Source organism: Ptychodera flava, chromosome 9 (assembly GCF_041260155.1).
Source record: "Ptychodera flava strain L36383 chromosome 9, AS_Pfla_20210202, whole genome shotgun sequence".
In the NCBI taxonomy this organism is placed as follows: domain Eukaryota; kingdom Metazoa; phylum Hemichordata; class Enteropneusta; family Ptychoderidae; genus Ptychodera; species Ptychodera flava.
Window position 1 is genome coordinate 3,694,923 of NC_091936.1, and position 18,357 is coordinate 3,713,279.

Here is an 18,357-nt window from a genome sequence, read left to right on the forward strand (position 1 = left end):
GGTGCTACCTTGCAACTTGTCATGGCATTGTCTAACCTGTTCACCCCAATTTCCTGTAGACAGGTCCACACTCACCATTGATAACAATGGGTTTGGGCCATACCATGGTAGTGAAAGACTGTAACATGTGAGGTCATGGATACTTAATCTCAGGAATGTCAAAGTCTGTATATTGACTCAAGGATGTTTACATAACAAATGCTTAGGGTCATCTCAAAAGTGAGAATCTAAACTATGAAATATGTTTTTTTTTATTGCTTTGATACCCAAAAGAGCATAGAAATCTCTTATACTTTGAATCAGCCATCCTGCATATTTCTAACATTCATCAAAACCTCATTTCTGTTCCACAACTCATAAAACAGTCCACAATGCAGGATTGGTGTACATTCCAAAACTACATATATGAAAGACCCCTAAAATCAATTAGTTAAAAAGGGGGTTAGAAATTTCCCAAAACTATATAACCTCCGCTCCGTTTGGCTCAATTTTTCGGAATTGGAACCTTGGAACCAGTCTATGTATCGGTACCAATATCAACGCAGTCTGTTCAGCAGTTTTGGACTTTTTGTCGTTTACGGAAATGGACGACATCAAACACCGGTTGAAACCACCTCTATATCACAACTTCCAGTTGTTAAAAAAAGGGAATATCTACCATCATTTGGAACAAAAAAATGTTACGGTAGAGACAATAGCATTACAGCTACATAGGTATTAAAAACTTTACAATTAATAAATCAAACATACAGTAATATATGATCAGATATGGGTTTTGTGAAAAACAGGCACAAGTGAATCCTAGTTGATGCAGACTTTTGTTTCACATTGATCACTAGCAGCCTAGGGAGTCATTTAGGTTAGAGGTAATTAGAGTACATTGCTAGACACCCCTAAGTGAAATTAGTTTTTTACTTCCTATGCGTCCACAAATCTACTTCTTCTCTTTCTTATGACAAATTGACACTGATTTCAAAGCAGGAGCTGTGCCATGGATCAAAGTTGTTGCACTGCATATGTGTTGACCAGTTGAGTCTGTCTGTTAGTTGAAGTTGCACTGTATTTCAATGAAATCAAAGCAAGTTTACGTGTTCAGAGAAATAAAAGTCAACTTAAAGAATTCATCAGATTATCAATTCTTCACATAAAATGTGGGTTTGTTCTTAGTATTATTAATACTCTACAGTGGTATTCAGATCATATTATCTTGGTGCAAGCAGAAATCTGACTGCTGACTAAACTGTTTGAGAGGAAAGGCCTCAAATATTTGGTATTCTGCTTGAACAGAATAAACCCCTTCTCAAAGACGAAAATGTATTCTTAATACCCTTGATACCTTTTGGTTCTCATCAAGGTCTGAGAAGGTCAATTACTTGAACCATGACAATCAGCTTCATGTTCAATGCCAACCGCAAAGTTAAAGATATTCTGCAACAAGGATTACTAAACAGCAGCCAAAAGCACTACTGATAGCCATCTAAGATATGTGGCCATGTTTTGTTGTAGTAAATACATTTATCATAGATATCTATACTATGTGACGCATGACAATGGCACATCTTTTCAAAATCACATTCTTATTCCATTTTGCATTTTAGTCTTTTTTTAATCTTTGCCAACCATTGATATTCTTCATAGATTTTAAGACAGCCCCAACTCCCGTATAAAAGCGCGAGAACCTACGAGAGTGGTCATAATGGTGGGATATTCAAACGTACTCGGTACGCTCTGGACGCCGTCCATAAAAACCGTTAATTAAGAAATCTAACGATTAATTTTTTCTTGGAAATTGAGGGATATGTGTATAAGTATTTGGGGCACAATATACTTGGTTTCTGACGAAATTAAATTTGAAATGACGTCTGGAACCAGAAAAAGGATAAAATATTTGCCGGTAATATCGCCGGTATAACGTTCGATGTTCAGTTTGAATCTGCATGATTGACATGATATGCAAATTGCAAATGAGTCATTAGCGATACGTTGTTTACTTTTTCCGTACGTAGCGTTGATTGTTCAAGGCGGGGAAAAACACCAAATACTCGGAGCGTACCGAAAGATACAAACGCACACACACTGTGTATAACAAATACATGCAAACACATTTGATTCGGTAGTTCTCTTTTGGAAAATTTGTTGGTCCTGAAAAGGACCGTTTTCATTTGTGTTGGCCTACCTGAGCCGTACATTTTACAGACAGGAAGGCCTATACTGTCATTCATGCCCGGCATAAAGTACGTCTGGTATGTTCGGGTTGAGACCACGGACAAGTACCAGCACAAATTCTGGCATGATCTTTCACTTTGTCTACACTGTCTGTATATCTTCTATCTTCTTTTCAAATGTCAAGTTTTACCCTCTAGTCAACGTACTGTTGAAAGCGCAATCATCGCAATGCGATATGCGTAACTATCGCTTCTTTATAGCTGTTTCCAAAAGTGATATACATTTTTTTTCCCGATCTAAAGCCGTGCATGCCTATGCAACACAAAGCGAACAAAGTCAAAATTCAAAAAGACAAGTAGCCTCCAATGTGCTGACAAAACCGGGATTTTTTTGACGCCTGCAATCGCCTTCGGCATATTCGGTCGTCACTGTGCTGGGTCACTTATACTGATCTCAGTGATCACACGTCGAGTTGACAAACGTCGCCGGCGGCAGCTGAGGTCACCGTACTAATCAGTCCCATAAGTTGCACTCAAATGTCCGCGCTCGATCCCCATCACAGTTAGCTCCAATTCATTCCTGGCAAAGAAAATTCCCGTGGCTACCTCTAGTGCTCATCAGTGACCGCTATCTTCATAAAGCCAGCTGACATAGTGTGATTAGCAGTCTGACTCTGACTACCACGCGTTTGTAATGAATAGTATCGCGACTGCGTGGAGAGTGTAGAAGTGCAGTGCACTCGATTTTGGCGGGATCGTTCAAAGTAGCGAAATACTAGAACTCACCATTTTATAAGGAGGGATGAACATTGAAACGAATGCTCGGAGAATTTATGAAATCACTTTATTCTGATTTTATTTTTGGTGATTAAATATTAACAGGTTTGATTTCTAAAATAAGTATTTTTCAGAAGCTTTTTGAAATAATCATAAGACAACAAATCGACACCACATTTCATTTCGGTCACCATAAAACTTGTAATCGAAGCCGGGGAATAGTCGTCGGTACCCTCCCATCCGACAGCGCCGAGTTCATGAGACAACGAAAGTTTTGAAAAGGAAACTACAACTACCATCCAAGAACTGTGGAAAACTACGTTTTATAATGGAGACACAGCCCTGCCTCGCTGAACTAAGGTCGAACGAGGAAAGGATTGTTTGTAAGACAAAAGCTCTACAAAATTTGGTAGACGACTTGGCCGTTGAGCATTGTGGTAAATGTCCGTCGTCCATTGAAATAACCACACTCGATAAATTTGGACATCTAGTAGGCGAATTTGCTGTTCTTTCAGAACTGTTTTGATTTTTTCCGTTCTTTCCTGAAATGCGGCATTTCTAGGACGGCGTTTGGACAAAACGGTGCTTCATTATTATCTTCAATCAAGACTCCCTGCAAGAGTGATGTACACTATATATACTATGACTGAGCCGAGGAAAACCCCGATAATAGATCCCGTGGCAGAAAACTACATTTTCTACGATTTCTGCATCGTTTACCCGTATACAAAGATGCGGATAGCTATTGCCACTGTCATGATATGCATTATGTTGAATCATTCAAAAAGGCGCTGAATACAATGACAAACGCTTCGTTTTCGGACGAGAAACGTATACCATGACGCATGAGAACTAAGGAGTGTCGATCGATCGCCTGGCAACGTCATCACGGTTTGTACAAATCCGAGGAGACGCCGCGCCGAACCTCTGCTCCAGTAAGACTTCGAAAAAGTCTATGTTCAAGAAAAACCTATTGGGGAAATGAGTGGATGTAACGTATGGAAAGTAAACCGTAAAATTGGGTGAAAATAGTATACGTAAAGTCACCGTGCAGTCAATGTTTACAGTATGTGGCGTGCACGTTCTATTTTTGGAGGTGTTCAACCAGCTGTTTTAATTTGCTACTTTTTGTTCACAAAGAAACCATATTAGTTATGTTTTGCTCCGCCCATTTTCATCGATTTTTCTCGGTAGGGCCCTACCGAGAGTTACCGTTTTAAGACAGTGGCTATCAAGCTGTTGAGATTTTCAAATGTAATATCACAGAAGTTTTTAATTTGCTATTCAAATAAACCATATTTTCCCAAAATTTTAGTGACTGCTTTTCTTACAATAGAAGCAATTCACATTTGATGTAACAAATGGAAATTGTGAATGAGTCCATAGGAGAGAAAATTAATGAACTTTGTGTTTGAATTCATTAACTCAATGAAATTTGTTCTTGTCAACAGTAACACCTATTTGCTAGGATGAACATACTTGGATTACATTCACCAGATTTTTTCTTCATTAACATTGTTATAGGCTCTGCAAGATCACTGATAAATTATTATGAGCAACACATCCATGAAGATAGTCACTCTCACGGTGAATAAAAAAGAAAGCATATTGCAACAGATCAACAAACATTTATCAAAAGTAGTCTGATGTAATGTCTATATTTGATGAGAAAACTTGGTTATTTCAGATGAACATGAATCTGAATCAAAGTATGAAATGCAACAACACTGTAAAGGTTGCAGAATAATTTCACAGATACTTAGGCACATTTGGGTTATGCACATTATCAATTGTGTTTGTCCCCTACATAATTGTGACATTAAGGGCTGGAAATATATGACTTGAATTCATGTCCGCTGAATTCAGGTCACATGTTCCACAAAGTGTTCTAGCAGCAAATTAATTATATTCAAATTGAATTTGAAGGACCTAGACCCTAAACATTGCTGTGTAGAGATGATTAAATGTCAGATTTTTATTGTTTTATTTATTTGCTAACTTCAATGAATAAACAACGATGGGGAACCTGTCATATTACAATGTCTGTTAACATTTATTTTAATATAGTTCCTGTAGTTATAGTTTAAAGCTAGGGACAATTTTCATGTTTGCAATATGAGTTTCAACTAGTGTAGGAACTGTTTTCATTGCATGTATGTCGTCTTTTCAAACACAAGCGCACCTAGTTTGTACAATCTAGTGTAACGTACAATCCAGTGTCACTACACTCCGTTTTTACTTAGCAGTTCACAACATATATAAATTAATGGTAATCTCATTTATAATTCATTGACATGCAATCCCTTCAGGATATAAGTCAATGACCTTCATGTACATTCAATTCATACATTCTACAGCTAGCAATTTCATGACAATCTAACACCAAATACACCAGCATGCCCTTGAGGTAAGTGATAGAAATTGGCAAATTTTAGAGTTCTGAAGAGCAAGCCCTTACCTGTACTTCAGATATACGCATGTAAACACCCCTATGGTTACTACCGATGTCAAAGTAAAAGTTCTTATTGTCAACTCTGATGTGACGACCTTCAGGCAAATCTTGCTCAGGCTCTGCATGTCAAACATGAAATAGAGCATTAAGAACACAGTGCTGCAGTGGCCATGCATAAATCATCTTACATACAAATATAAGCCTATCCCTGCGGCAGTTTGGGTTTTGTATTTGTAGTATTTAGACATAAACAAAAACTATTTCCCAATTTGCTTTATATTATATTTGATATGGCTTACAAATACCTTGCAGTGTTTTCTACAGGATTTTGAAAAAAGGGGGGAATGTCACCCATAACATAAAAAAATAGGGGGGATTTGATTGAGAATAGGGGGGCGCATAAATTATGCAAATTAATTCAGTAATTTAAATATATGTATGCATTCATAGTGTAAGTGTTTATTAATATTTTTTTCATCTCTACTGTAGGTTTTGCTGTAATCACTAAGCTCTTCACACAGTTGCAGACCAATCTACACAGCTTTCATCTTTCAAATTTCAATAAAGTTATTTATTTGAATACTGGAGTTTATTGACTTTGCAGTTTAATGCAATATTAATTACAATAATTTTACATTAACTACAATTTCAGCAAGCTTTAAACAGTCCACAGTTCACCTTATGAATACAGTGTTTGTACATTAAGTGCAAGGTCATTTTGTGTTGCTGCCTGATGCTGAGAAAATTCTCCTGGCCTTTGTACTTTTCCACAGCTTCAGGGCTTTCTCACCAACAAAGTCAGGTAGTGCTGGGCCCTCAATGAGAATTGTCATTAGTCTGTTAATGGAACTTTCTTCTAGCCTGTTTCTCAATGATGTCTTGATTTTATTTGGGCTGAAAAGCCCCTTTCACAGATTGCAGTGGTTACTGGCAAAACAACAGAAATCTTTGCTAGTGCTATCAAATTTGGCACTGTATCTTTGTGATTTGAATTGATAAATTTCCACAAAGTGGTAAAATTATCTCTGGGATAGGCCTGCTGTAAGACTACTGGCTTTATAACAGACCATTCATGCCGTGTGTTATCTGGGTTGATGACAGGCGCACAAATTTGACCTTCTTTGTTCATTTTCTCAAAGCCATAGTGTGAGATTAAAATCTCTAATTATCATTGCCGTAATGCGGTAACTGATCGTTAGCAACAAATGACAAATCTCTCATACCAAGAATATCAAATGCAGATATTACCCGCCATACCATCTGCAGGAAAACGGGTTTGGATATTATCGATCAAATTACTTAGAAATGCCCTTTTCACATCATCAACAAGCATTTTCTGTTTCGATTTATTCATAATTCTGTGTCCCATCAACGTCCAATTGTCACTGTCTATCTCCGAAAGTTTGTCTGTGTAGAAACCCGATACTGCGCCGTCCTTGATCTGTGTCAGTTGATCGAGGACAACGCTGACCGTCGGTTTGATCGCTGCAATATCTATGTCGTCCTTCTGAAAATAAGGTTGAGTCGTGTCACGATGAGGATCACATCCATGAGGAAATACATCACAGCCACAAATTTATACTGTGTCAACTTGCCGTGTAAGCCTGCCGCCTTTGGGTCTTTCGATGAACGCTGCCAGTCAAAGTAGGTCACCAATGCGTTCAATGACCTGTATACGGTTTGTAATGCATCGTAGAACGCAAACCACCTGACGTCATGGATTTCCTTCATCTTGAGACGCGGACTTTCAAGCATGTCTTCAACTTCTTTCAGGTGTGAAGATCGCAGCGACGACTGCTTGAAATAGTAGAATAAACTTGTCAAAATAGTCTTGTATTCCTTCAAGTACTCGACACTCGCGGCAGCTTGGCTCGTACACAACGCGAGACGATGTGCGACGCAATGAATATTAATGAGGAACGGGTTGATATCTCTCAATTTTGCGCTTACGCCATTCTTCACACCGGTCATGACAGAGGCCCCGTCACTTCCGAAACCAACCATTTTCGACCTTTCTAACTGGTTTTCATTCACGATACTGATAAGTTTTTCCGTCAAGATGCTGCGTCTTTTTCGATGATATACAAATTTCCCAGGAAGTGCGACTCAACATCGAAACTTCCGGTCACACTTCTCACGTAAACGACTAGACGGCCCGATGTCGAAATATCCGTGCTTTCATCACACAAAATACTATAAAAGTCACAGTCTTTTATTCTATCGACAACATCGGCTTTGATCGTATCAGCGATGGCTTGCTGTAATTTTTTGCCGTCGTATGCGATCGATAGGTAGCGTTTTTGCCTACCTCCAGATTGTTCACGGGTTCGCACCGCGCAGCTTTCAACAGCTCAAAAGCGACGCGTATTTATCGGTTGCGACTGCTTCCTTTGCCAGCCAATATACAGCCTTCATAGCGACCAGAATTGCATCCTCTTTTTGAGTAACTGCATTTGAGACGGCAACCTTTAGATTTGACCGCAAAGATATTTCTCTCATTGCATCTTTGTGTTTACCGTTATTGACATGGCGTTTTAAAGTTGATGTTCGGTAGTTACTGCAACCCTTCTCCGTAGTGAACGAATTATCTTTTCCGGCTTCACGGCATACCTTACACCGCATTCCACGCCCATCTTCAGGTTTCTCTAGCCAGGGATAACCTTTCAGCCAGGAGTCTTGCCAAAAGATTCCCTTTTTCTTTTTTAGAAGAAAGTCGTTCAGTATCGTCGTCTGAATCCGATGTAACTTCACCAGGATTTTCTCTTCCTTGCTTTCCAATTTCAGCACCCGTCTCTCCGGCCGTCTCAGCTGTTTCTTCAACGTCTCTCTGCACATCTTTAGACTTCGTCTCGTCACTATCAGTTTTTTTGTTTTCTTCCGCTTCACAATTTTCAGACGTTTTGTCATCAGACTTGGGTTTGTAAAAGGCAGTAATAAGGCGATTTCGTTTCATGACTTGTATCTCGATCGTCAAATGCACGTGGCGGTGGCTGGTAGGGGAATTCGAATGAAAGTTCAGCATCAAAGTGATTCGTCCCAGGCCGATGCTAATTATAATTTTGAAACATAGTAACACTATATTTCAGGCGGATGTCATTGAACAATAAACAAAGGTTTTTTTTTTCTGACAGGCGGCCAAGACCGACACACAAGGGAAATGACGGACTGTGATACGCTACAACAGATGTGGCAGTTGTTTATTTTTGGACACAGGCGCGGCAAGCAGATACCAGAGCTGAGCGATTATTTTTTTTTCCCACAGGGACGATGTAGCGATATTAGGCACCAGCAGACGCATTACAGACGCATTGGCGTGACGAGTCAGTGACGTATTGCAAAATCAAAAGGCCAACTAGCTGTCTGGTATGGCAGGGCCACAGACGCGCGCCAGCTCGCGCGTCCAGATAATTTTTTGGGGTGACTGCTCTTTGAAAATGCGCGATTCGCGCGTTCGCGCGCCCTGGAGAAAACACTGACCTTGACATGCTTAATTTGGTACTCTGTGTAAATTGCCAGGTCAAGATTTCCTCTTCTGAAACAGATAGTTTCCCGTCCACTACTTACCTTTAAAAGCAATATCAAATCAATAAACTCAAAACTCTCCATTTGCAAGGGATGTATTAATGAGAAGAGAAAAAACTGTATCCATTCCACATAAGTTTGGTACTAGAAGATTAACATAGCTACTTACCACCACCATCATCTGTACCAAATTCATCCAGGATCTCAGTAAGGGCATTTTTAATATCTACTAAACCCTGTGCTGGTAGGGCGATATGAGTTCGTGGCCCTCGGTTGATTGTCTGAGATACCTACAATTGAGGGCAAAGTTAACCTTTTTTAAGTAACATACTTTACAACTCAACATAGCATTGAAAAATCTAAATCTGAACATACCGGTACAACACAAATATCCAGATATTTTTCGTGCCTTTAGATTTGGTAAAGTGTCTCCTACAACATTATGGGCTGAAAACAGATTAGATCTACGACAGATATTGCAGAAAACATCTTTCTTAAATTTTTTGTCCTAATCTGACATGCTTAGAATATTCCCTTGAGTTTCATACATTACTGTACTCGTCCGAGTATAAGCCCCCGGTTCGGCAACAATAAACAGCAGTAAAACTAGGGGAGGGGCTTATACTCGAGCAACCCCAAGTTATCTGGCATGGACGCTTAATTTATGCTAATTTTATGCACGATTTTTTCAACACCACTCGATCTTTCTACAGCAAAAAACAGGATGGTTGGACAGTCTCATATACATTATGTTACTTTTTTGTATGTGTCACACAAGTTTTGTAGATAACATTGTAGATAAAAAGAACCGACTCATTTGTGTGTCTGGATAGAGCACACAAGGGAATTGCTAAATACTAAGCTACTGCAGTGAACTGCAATAAAACTGCTCACACTAATTAGTTTCAGCTGTACCTAGCTTGCAAAGTCGACAACATTGTATGTCCCATGCAGACAGTTTGTCTGGAGAAGTTGAAATAAACAAGATTTGTACATGGACCAGTGCACAGTAAAATGTTACATTGTATCTTAATCTTGAACACAGGGTGCCAATCGTAAACTTCTATATACAACCCCAGACAGAGCTAGTTTTGCCTTTGGACGAGCAGAATTTTTTTGTCTGTATCAAGTAACCTTGGTCAACACTAAAGTGGCCACGGGTGAAACAGAAACTGCCCAGTTATAACACACTACACGCCAATCTGCCAGCTGGCTACAGCTGAAACTAATTAGTGTAAGCAGTTTTATTGCAGTTCACTGCAGTAGCTTTACTAATTTAGCAATTCCCTTGTGTATTCTATCCAGACATTCAAATGAGTCGGTTCTTTTTATCTTCAATGTTATCTACAAAACTTGTGTGCCACGTACAAAAAAGTAAACGTAATGTATATGAGACTGTTCAACCATCCTGTTTTTGCTGTATCGCTTTCAAAATCGACTTACGCATCCAAAGAAATTGATTGTACAATCTCTGAATATAGAAGTGACATTTTGGTGAAATTTCAGCGTCGAAAAAAAACCCAAACTTGAAACAAAGACGTCATGTATGCTGCTGATCAACAGTAATGTCATTGCCCACACGGAAAGGCAACTCAATATTCCAATATCAAACTGTCTACATCTTGTGAAAACAACAGCATAGCAGTGAAAATTGTAATAGTCACCAGGAAAAGTCTTCACAAATGAAAGGATAATTGCTTCAAACAAAAGAAACTGCATGTTTCAAGCATGAAAACATCGTGGCCGTGAATGAAAATAAACAATGGCGGACGTGAGTGAGACTATTCTATTTAGGCGACGGGGGTGAGTAGGGTCAAAGAATCAAGATAGTACTGGAAAAACGTGTCATTTTCCTTACGATATTGTCAAGGGAACTCCAGTTTCCCATTGCTTTAACATCTTTTAATGGTTTCTTTATTATCATAAATTAATTTTACCAAGTCAAATGACCAATATACTCTCCTAACCTTTCTGTATTTGAGTTACACTAGGGTAGGGGCCTATACACGGATGTAATGCATTTCTAAAATCCTCTAAAATCAGTAGGGGGGCTTATACACGAGCAGGGGCTTATACTCGGACGAGTACATTACTGTAACATGACAGTAAACAATGGTTTGTAAAATTGGAAGAAAACCTTCATGGTTTAAATTTCACTAGAGTTTCTAATGTTTTAAATAACTTATCCTACCTTTAGAAAACGTCCTCTGTTGTTTTCTTTGAGGTCTAAATAGTATCGTCTATTATCTTTCTTTATCATTTCACTTTTCAGGCGTCCATCCTCTGGTGGGTTGTCGGGATTTGGTGGACCTACATAGTAAATGTGAGAAGAAATCACACAGAGGTCTGCTACTGGCTTTTCATGTACCAGTATATAGGCTTGCTTTGTAACTGTACTGCTGGCTTACCATATATAATGGCTGTAAATACCATACACAGGCCCAGAAACAAAATGTTTACACAATTCACAATTTCAAATTTCAAATTTTCGAATGGAAAATTTCTGGATTATAGGGCTAAGTTTTAACCACCTTCATATTCTGTATGTTTGCAAAATTCAATGATGGCTACCAATCCAAACTTTTAATAAATCTGATTACGGAAAATACTTATCGAGCCTTGTGTGTTATATTAATCCTATTCTGACATGTTGAATAGTGTTGAACACCTATCATTTAAAAATTACCATTCAATTTTTATGTTTGATGTCATTTCCAAAACAAAGCCAGCCATAATAATTCCAACTACTGATGGATGTTGGGTGGAAATCAAAAATTAAATTGGCTGAAACATGAAGGAGTTGGTTCGAATGGAAAATTTCCGGATTATAGAGCTAAGTTTTAGCCACCTTCAACACAGAAAAAGTGTGCCATGTAAGCCCATGGGAGAAAGAAGATTAATTAATGTCTGATTAGAAACTGCGTCCTTGACTTGGTCAGAAAATCTATTGAAATGCACAGAGGTTACTGAGCACAGCGATGACACTGTGTTCCTAAAGAGCCTTAAAAACATTGAGAAAATGTACATACTTAGTTTCTGAATCTTTTCAAACTACTTTGTCATTTCCAAAGTTAATCAGGCATTAACTACACATGCAATATGATAAGCTTACTGGTTTGACATTTGATAGCACATGTATCATGTTCCTTCTTATGCATAGTAACACTCCAACCACGCCACAATGAAATACCAAATCAGCTGAGCCTGAAAATTGTACATGCATCTCATTGATAATCACTGGTAGCTTCATCTACATCTCTAATGAATTCATTTGAACAAAGTTACCAATCATTATAGGCTACATGCTATTCTGTTTCTAATGACAGTTACAACGCTGTAAAGCATTCATTTTTACAACCAACTGTCAATATCATTTTTGTCTACATTCTCAATCAAACTTATGTCCATTAATAAATTGTACCATTTCTAGCAAAATCATTTAAATGAGTATGTGCATTGTCAAAATAAATCTTTTGAAAAAGTCAGTTTTTTCCAATTTTTCCTGACATCTATTTTTTCTAGCGGTGTCTATTACTTACTGACATTTGAATTGACATTTCATTATCCATACTATTTGATCATATTTCAAATCCTAATTGAAGATAAATGATTTGGAGCACATCTTTCTGCATGAGATTCAATATATATATACAGACATATCAGGGTTGTTGATACCAAAGCAGTGTACATAGAGTGGCACAGCAAGACTATTGGTACCATAGCAGTATCTCAACTGGAGCAAGTAGTGTGACATGTACATACAACTGACATGGAAAATAGGAAAACGCAGATTAAAAATAATTCCAGAAATCTTGGTTTAATTCTCACTTTTATTACTGCTATTATCATTAATATCATCCTGTGTTGTCCAAATCATCATCAAATCCATACATTAGTTTCTAACAGCTATCAAGGTGGCATTTTTGGTTCACTACTACTCCTATGATATATATTGGGTAGAAATGTGTACAAATAAACATCAAGTGGTAAGAGTATCACAATCAAATACATGTAACTTATAATCTGAGCATTCTTAGGAACTAAAATTAAGTTATGAATCACACAGCACAAATTGTGTAATACTATAGACAAGTAAACTGGTGCTTACCCAAACGTGTGTAATGTTCAATGAAGTCTACTAAATGATCACGAAATTCAAGAGCTGTGGACATGGCTAATGTCAAACGGCTCTTACTCCCACCAGCTCCAACCTGAAAAAAGAACAAAAGAAATAGATGCACTGCTGATCAAAGACTGGAAGCAGAAACAATTAATACAAAAGTATACAACTAGGGATAACAAGATATTCTCATGAACTACACTGCTGATATGTAAAATGTTATGTGTATCTAACGATAACTATATCTTCCCATGGTACATTGCTGTTATGTGAAATGTAACATGTACAAGACAGGGATAACTAGGTTTTCCCATGGTACATTGCTGTTATGTGAAATGTTACAAGACAGGGATAACTAGGTGTTCCCATGAAAGAAACTACTATTACATGAAATGTTACATGTATCTAACCATAACTAAATCTTTCCATGAAAGAACCTACTGTTATGTGAAATGTTACATGTATCTAACCATAACTAAATCTTTCCATGAAAGACCCTGCTATTATGTGAAATGTTACATCTCTTGGATTTTAATGCATGTTCATAAAGATTTAATGAGAAAAGTTGAAACACTAATCTGTGATGTTAGAATAAGCAGAATATTCTGACACAGGACATGACAAAAGAAAGGAAAAGACTGAGTATACATAGTAAATTAATGGGTCTGGCTTACAATACAGAACATGTTTGCTTTTCTTGCAAGGGTTCAGTGCATATACTTAACATTCAATATGCAGCACAGTAAATTATCAATTTCAAGATATATGACACTACAGTTGAACATCACAGCTGTTGTTCAGTTTCATATAAATGTACATCTAAAAATAAAAAATTCTATTTCACTTTTATTCTGCACATTACAAAAATGCAGTCTTGCAGTGCTTTGACACATCATCACTATTTGTGAAATCAAAGTAAAATTTGATTTCACTAATACACAATAGTAACTTTACTTGAATATGGGAATGTGCAAGTTGAGCAAAGCAAATAAAAAGTTCAACACTTTTATTTTAATGAAACCCCAATTATAAAGTTCATTTCATAAGGATTTCCACTATTTGAATGAGAAATACATTTGTCTATATGTAATTGTACTTGATTGCAGAAACTTTTGTTCGGAAGCAGACGCATGGATCAGTTTGAGTTATACTGACACAGTGCAAGTGTTCTGAAAATGTCAAAGAGCTGCCTCACTTTGACAAAATTTAACCCAGAGAATGACAAATTGAACAGCAACAGCAGAACACTGAATATAAAAATACGTGGCTGGCAATCTAATAACTTGTAAACTGCCACAATCATGTAGTAGTCATAAATCTATTAAGTGTCCAAGCCACAGCAGCACTAATGTTCCAATCTTTGGACTCTTGTACTTTGTTAGCAGGCAAGTGAGAAGGTAGATGTTTGAAACGTGATTGATGGACAATGGTATTCATGTGCCGGGCAAAGTGAATTGCAAACTGTTTCTATGCATCATCTGACTTCAACCCAATCCAGTGAAGTATCACTGAACTAGAGTAATAGTTGCAATTGTGGTCATTTAAAATAATGAATAGTCTTTTTACTAGGCTCCATAGACAAACCACAGATATAACTACAACTTGGCAGAAAGAGGATTAATCTACATTATTAAGTACCCAATATTTGACAACTTCCAAATCTATATTTTGCAACAATTATTTGTAACTGCCGTTCACTGTCACAATCCTAGTACAATTCTATTATGGCAAAGTTGTATCAAATACATGGGACTGGAAATGCAAACCTTTAAGCTCTCTGTTCTTAACGTTCTTATTATGAATTCAATTTAACTTGATGAGACATCTACATGTAACTGGCTTTTGAAGGGAAATCATTTCCATATGAATACAAGGCAGCATACACTGTATTGTGAACATGATCTTTGCATAGAAAACTGATAGTGTAACAGGCATTACAAATGATTTTTGGTGATCTTTGAAATAGATAATTTATTACATCACAAGATAGAATTGCATGTTGTAACAGTATGCCATTCCAATTGTCAATCAAAATGAAAAGAAGAAACTCAGTTTGGTTGACAGTGTGATTTTGATATGACATGCATCTATTGATATATTCATATTCAATCCACTGTTTTGTTTCTCTCTATAAATCTGAGGAACAAAGTTGCTGTACTAAACATTTAGTAAAAAAAAGCAAGTAAAATCATGACAATATATGATAGGAATGTCAAATATTATCTCAATATAATATTTTACTGACCATAGGCCTTTGCTACAACAGAAATTAATTCATTACCATGGCATTCATGCAGAGACCAGATAGATCATCCTAATTTTCTTATGCTTAATTCAGAACAAAAGAAGCATTCATGACTTCTTGGGCTACTACTGTTTCAGCAAAGTTTCAAAGTTCTGACAAACAATACACAATTGAAAAGAAAAACATCCGTAGGCCACGACTTTGTCCCTTTGAATATATATATAAATATATATCAAATCAGGTTGGCTGTTGGGTCCATGACACTATCATACCATGGCATCAGTAATACTGTGGTTAACCGCATGGTGAGAGGTACTTCCTCCAACAGATGGAATTATGTATGCCAAAACAACCACATCAATTTAAACCCTATCCATTAAAAAGTAGAGTGGGAGTCCCCAAAGTGAAAAAAACCATTCATCTGTAAAGTGGGTCAAAAAAAACGCTGTAAAGAAAATAACTACCTTCTTTGTTATCGCAGCACCACAGAACAATGTTTCAAATGAACAATTATTTAATTACACCACTATTTCCACCCACCTGTTAAATCATGGAGTTTCCTCCACAGACTTTCTACTGATTTCTTTTAATTATATTTGTAACTGACCTCACCAATTTATTCATTTCATGACATTTAAGTATAAATCCTTTTATAGAAATCAGTCAGTATCCTTGCTTAAATAAGATAACATGTCTGATATAACCCTGCAACGGTTTAGAATACACAGCAAAATCAAGTCATATTCATCAACATGCTGCATTCAAAATGTTGTGACCAAAACAGAATTGAGGACAATTGATATTATAGCCAATCTGAATGCTGTTGAAAGATGTCTCTCTGCTCCAAGATGTTATCAGAAATATTTCAAAGTCAATCTTGAAGTAACTACATTTATGCCTAGAACAAATTTCATATTTTGACAATAGAAAATGTTTATAAGACTAATACTGATGGGCACTGGTTGGAAGACACATTAAATCAAATGAAACTAGTGACAAAAATTTGAAGTACAATTCCATTAAAATTTCAGACCAACTTTGGACTAAACTAAAGCTGAAAACTCTGAAGTGTAACCCCTTGGGGATAGAAGATTAACCTTTGACATCTTGCCATTCAAAATTGAATTTCAAAAACTGAGTTCAAAAATGAATAAATACATTATTTGCATAGAAAGATTTGAAAATATTTATTCAGAAATGATGGTAATTTCACAAAGACCCATCATTTTATACCACTGCATTTATACATGTACAGCTGGCTGTTCAATAACTCCAACAATGGAAGCACATCATAAGTACATAATTATCAGTTTGACTATTTGAACTACCATGTCTATCAAAGCCAGTTAACAAAATTTCATGAAATTACAGGCATTCGCATTTTATCATTTTCAGATCCTACAATTTTGCAACAAAGGTGAGCATACTGATGATTATCCATTGAGACAGCTGTTCACTATTTGCACACTTCAGGAAAAGAAATGCTTTGGCCACTCAGCCATACAAACTAGTTCAAAAGAAATTAACAGAATTTATCTGTTCAGTCTAAAGCAGATAAATGTTGACATCTGTCATGGAAAGTCAACTGACATACTTGGCAATCACAAGAACTGCTCATAAATGATTGGGTCATATGATGGTTACATGCTGTCAATTGGTATATGCTGGCAATAATTTCAATGAATTGTAAAAATAATTTCAATATACACTTGTACTTTGCGTGACCATGTAATAATGATGACGTCTTGGGATGCAAAAAATGAAGAATCATGCAGCGCACATTACAAAGAGAACATTTCAGTATTTAGTTTAGTGCAAAGGGTTTCAGCTTACAATGATTTCTTGAGAGTCCATCTTGTTAATGTATGGTAAATTTCCATCAAGGTTAGTTTGATATCAGTTTGACTGACCAGCTACCAGTATGCCGCAGCCATCAGATATGTGATTGATGACATTTTGTTAACACGACATGCTTGGCCAGCATTTCCCTTGCATTAGGTTTTTGGTCAATGTAAAATACAATAACATCATTGGTTCATTGTGTCATGTGTTTGCTTCCCGTAATGATCTGCTTTGAGTTTTATCATAAACAGTACTTGTGCTCCAAGATAATTTACATACAAACAGCAAGACTGATATAATTTTTAACGAGAAGAAAAATAGAGCTGGACTGAAAGTCAAACTCTTGTTGAATGATGCACTGAGAGCATGGGTTGTTGTAGCTAGGATGTGACAGTTGTAGGTCACCAACCCCTGATATCTGTGATAAGACACACCAATGACAGCTCTAGCTTTGCTAAATACAGAATATATCAATAGATCCTACCACATGGTATATTTAGGGCACAATGTGAAATGCAACCACAGTACTCTGCATTAATCTTTTTTCAGTAATGCAATAAATTGGTAATCAGTACACGACTACATCCGAGAATGACAGAGCTAGTAGCTTTATGCATAATTGTAATTTGTGCATATCCATTGAAAATATGCAGAACTTTACACCATGGCATAAATAAAGTGAGGTGTTAATGATGCTGATTAAATTAATGCTAATGAACAAGACACAGCTCTTCAAGCATTTCAAGTTGTATCAGGAGATGAACAAAAAAATGAAAAATCAGGAAATGCAATCAATGCTTACGTAGGTTAAGTTGAGCAATATATATGTTTTGTTTATTAATGTATAGATTGCACAACACTGTGTAAATTGAAGACATTTCATTGACAAGAATCTAGAACATTAATTAAAACGTCCAAAAAAAATACCATCTGAAGTGGTTGGCTGAATGTGTATTCCTTCTGTACAGAGAGAAATAGAAATATCGGCTGCAATGACTTCAATAACCATAGCATTCCATAAAATATCAGTGACTTGCAGGCAAAGAAAACCTCACAAAAAGTGCGGTACTGAGAAACAATTTAAGACACACATTACTAATCCAGGGTAGACTTTCCAAGAAGAAGGCCGTGTCTGCAATAGCAAGTAGACGTCATCATGGCTGACAAGCAAAAAGGTTAGAATTGGCTGCTGGGTATCAAACTGTACAATTGTACCCATCAAAGCATATTTACA

The 18,357-nt window shown here is 36.9% G+C and overlaps 1 protein-coding gene across 3 annotated transcripts in view; it reads right to left on the reverse strand.

Moving 5' to 3' along the window:
* The window catches only part of LOC139139779 (transcriptional regulator protein Pur-beta-like), a 40,244-nt gene that overhangs the window by 15,839 nt on the left and 6,048 nt on the right, over positions 1-18,357 (reverse strand). For 2 of the 3 annotated variants that reach the window (XM_070708685.1, XM_070708686.1), the window contains exons 3-6: positions 13,025-13,127; positions 11,108-11,226; positions 9,086-9,206; positions 5,401-5,513 (exon numbers count right to left, since the gene is read on the reverse strand). In XM_070708685.1, coding sequence (XP_070564786.1) covers positions 5,401-5,513; positions 9,086-9,206; positions 11,108-11,226; positions 13,025-13,127 — 456 coding nt within the window. The remainder of the gene's footprint in view (positions 1-5,400; positions 5,514-9,085; positions 9,207-11,107; positions 11,227-13,024; positions 13,128-18,357) is intronic. The other variant, XM_070708687.1, reaches the window with a different exon arrangement.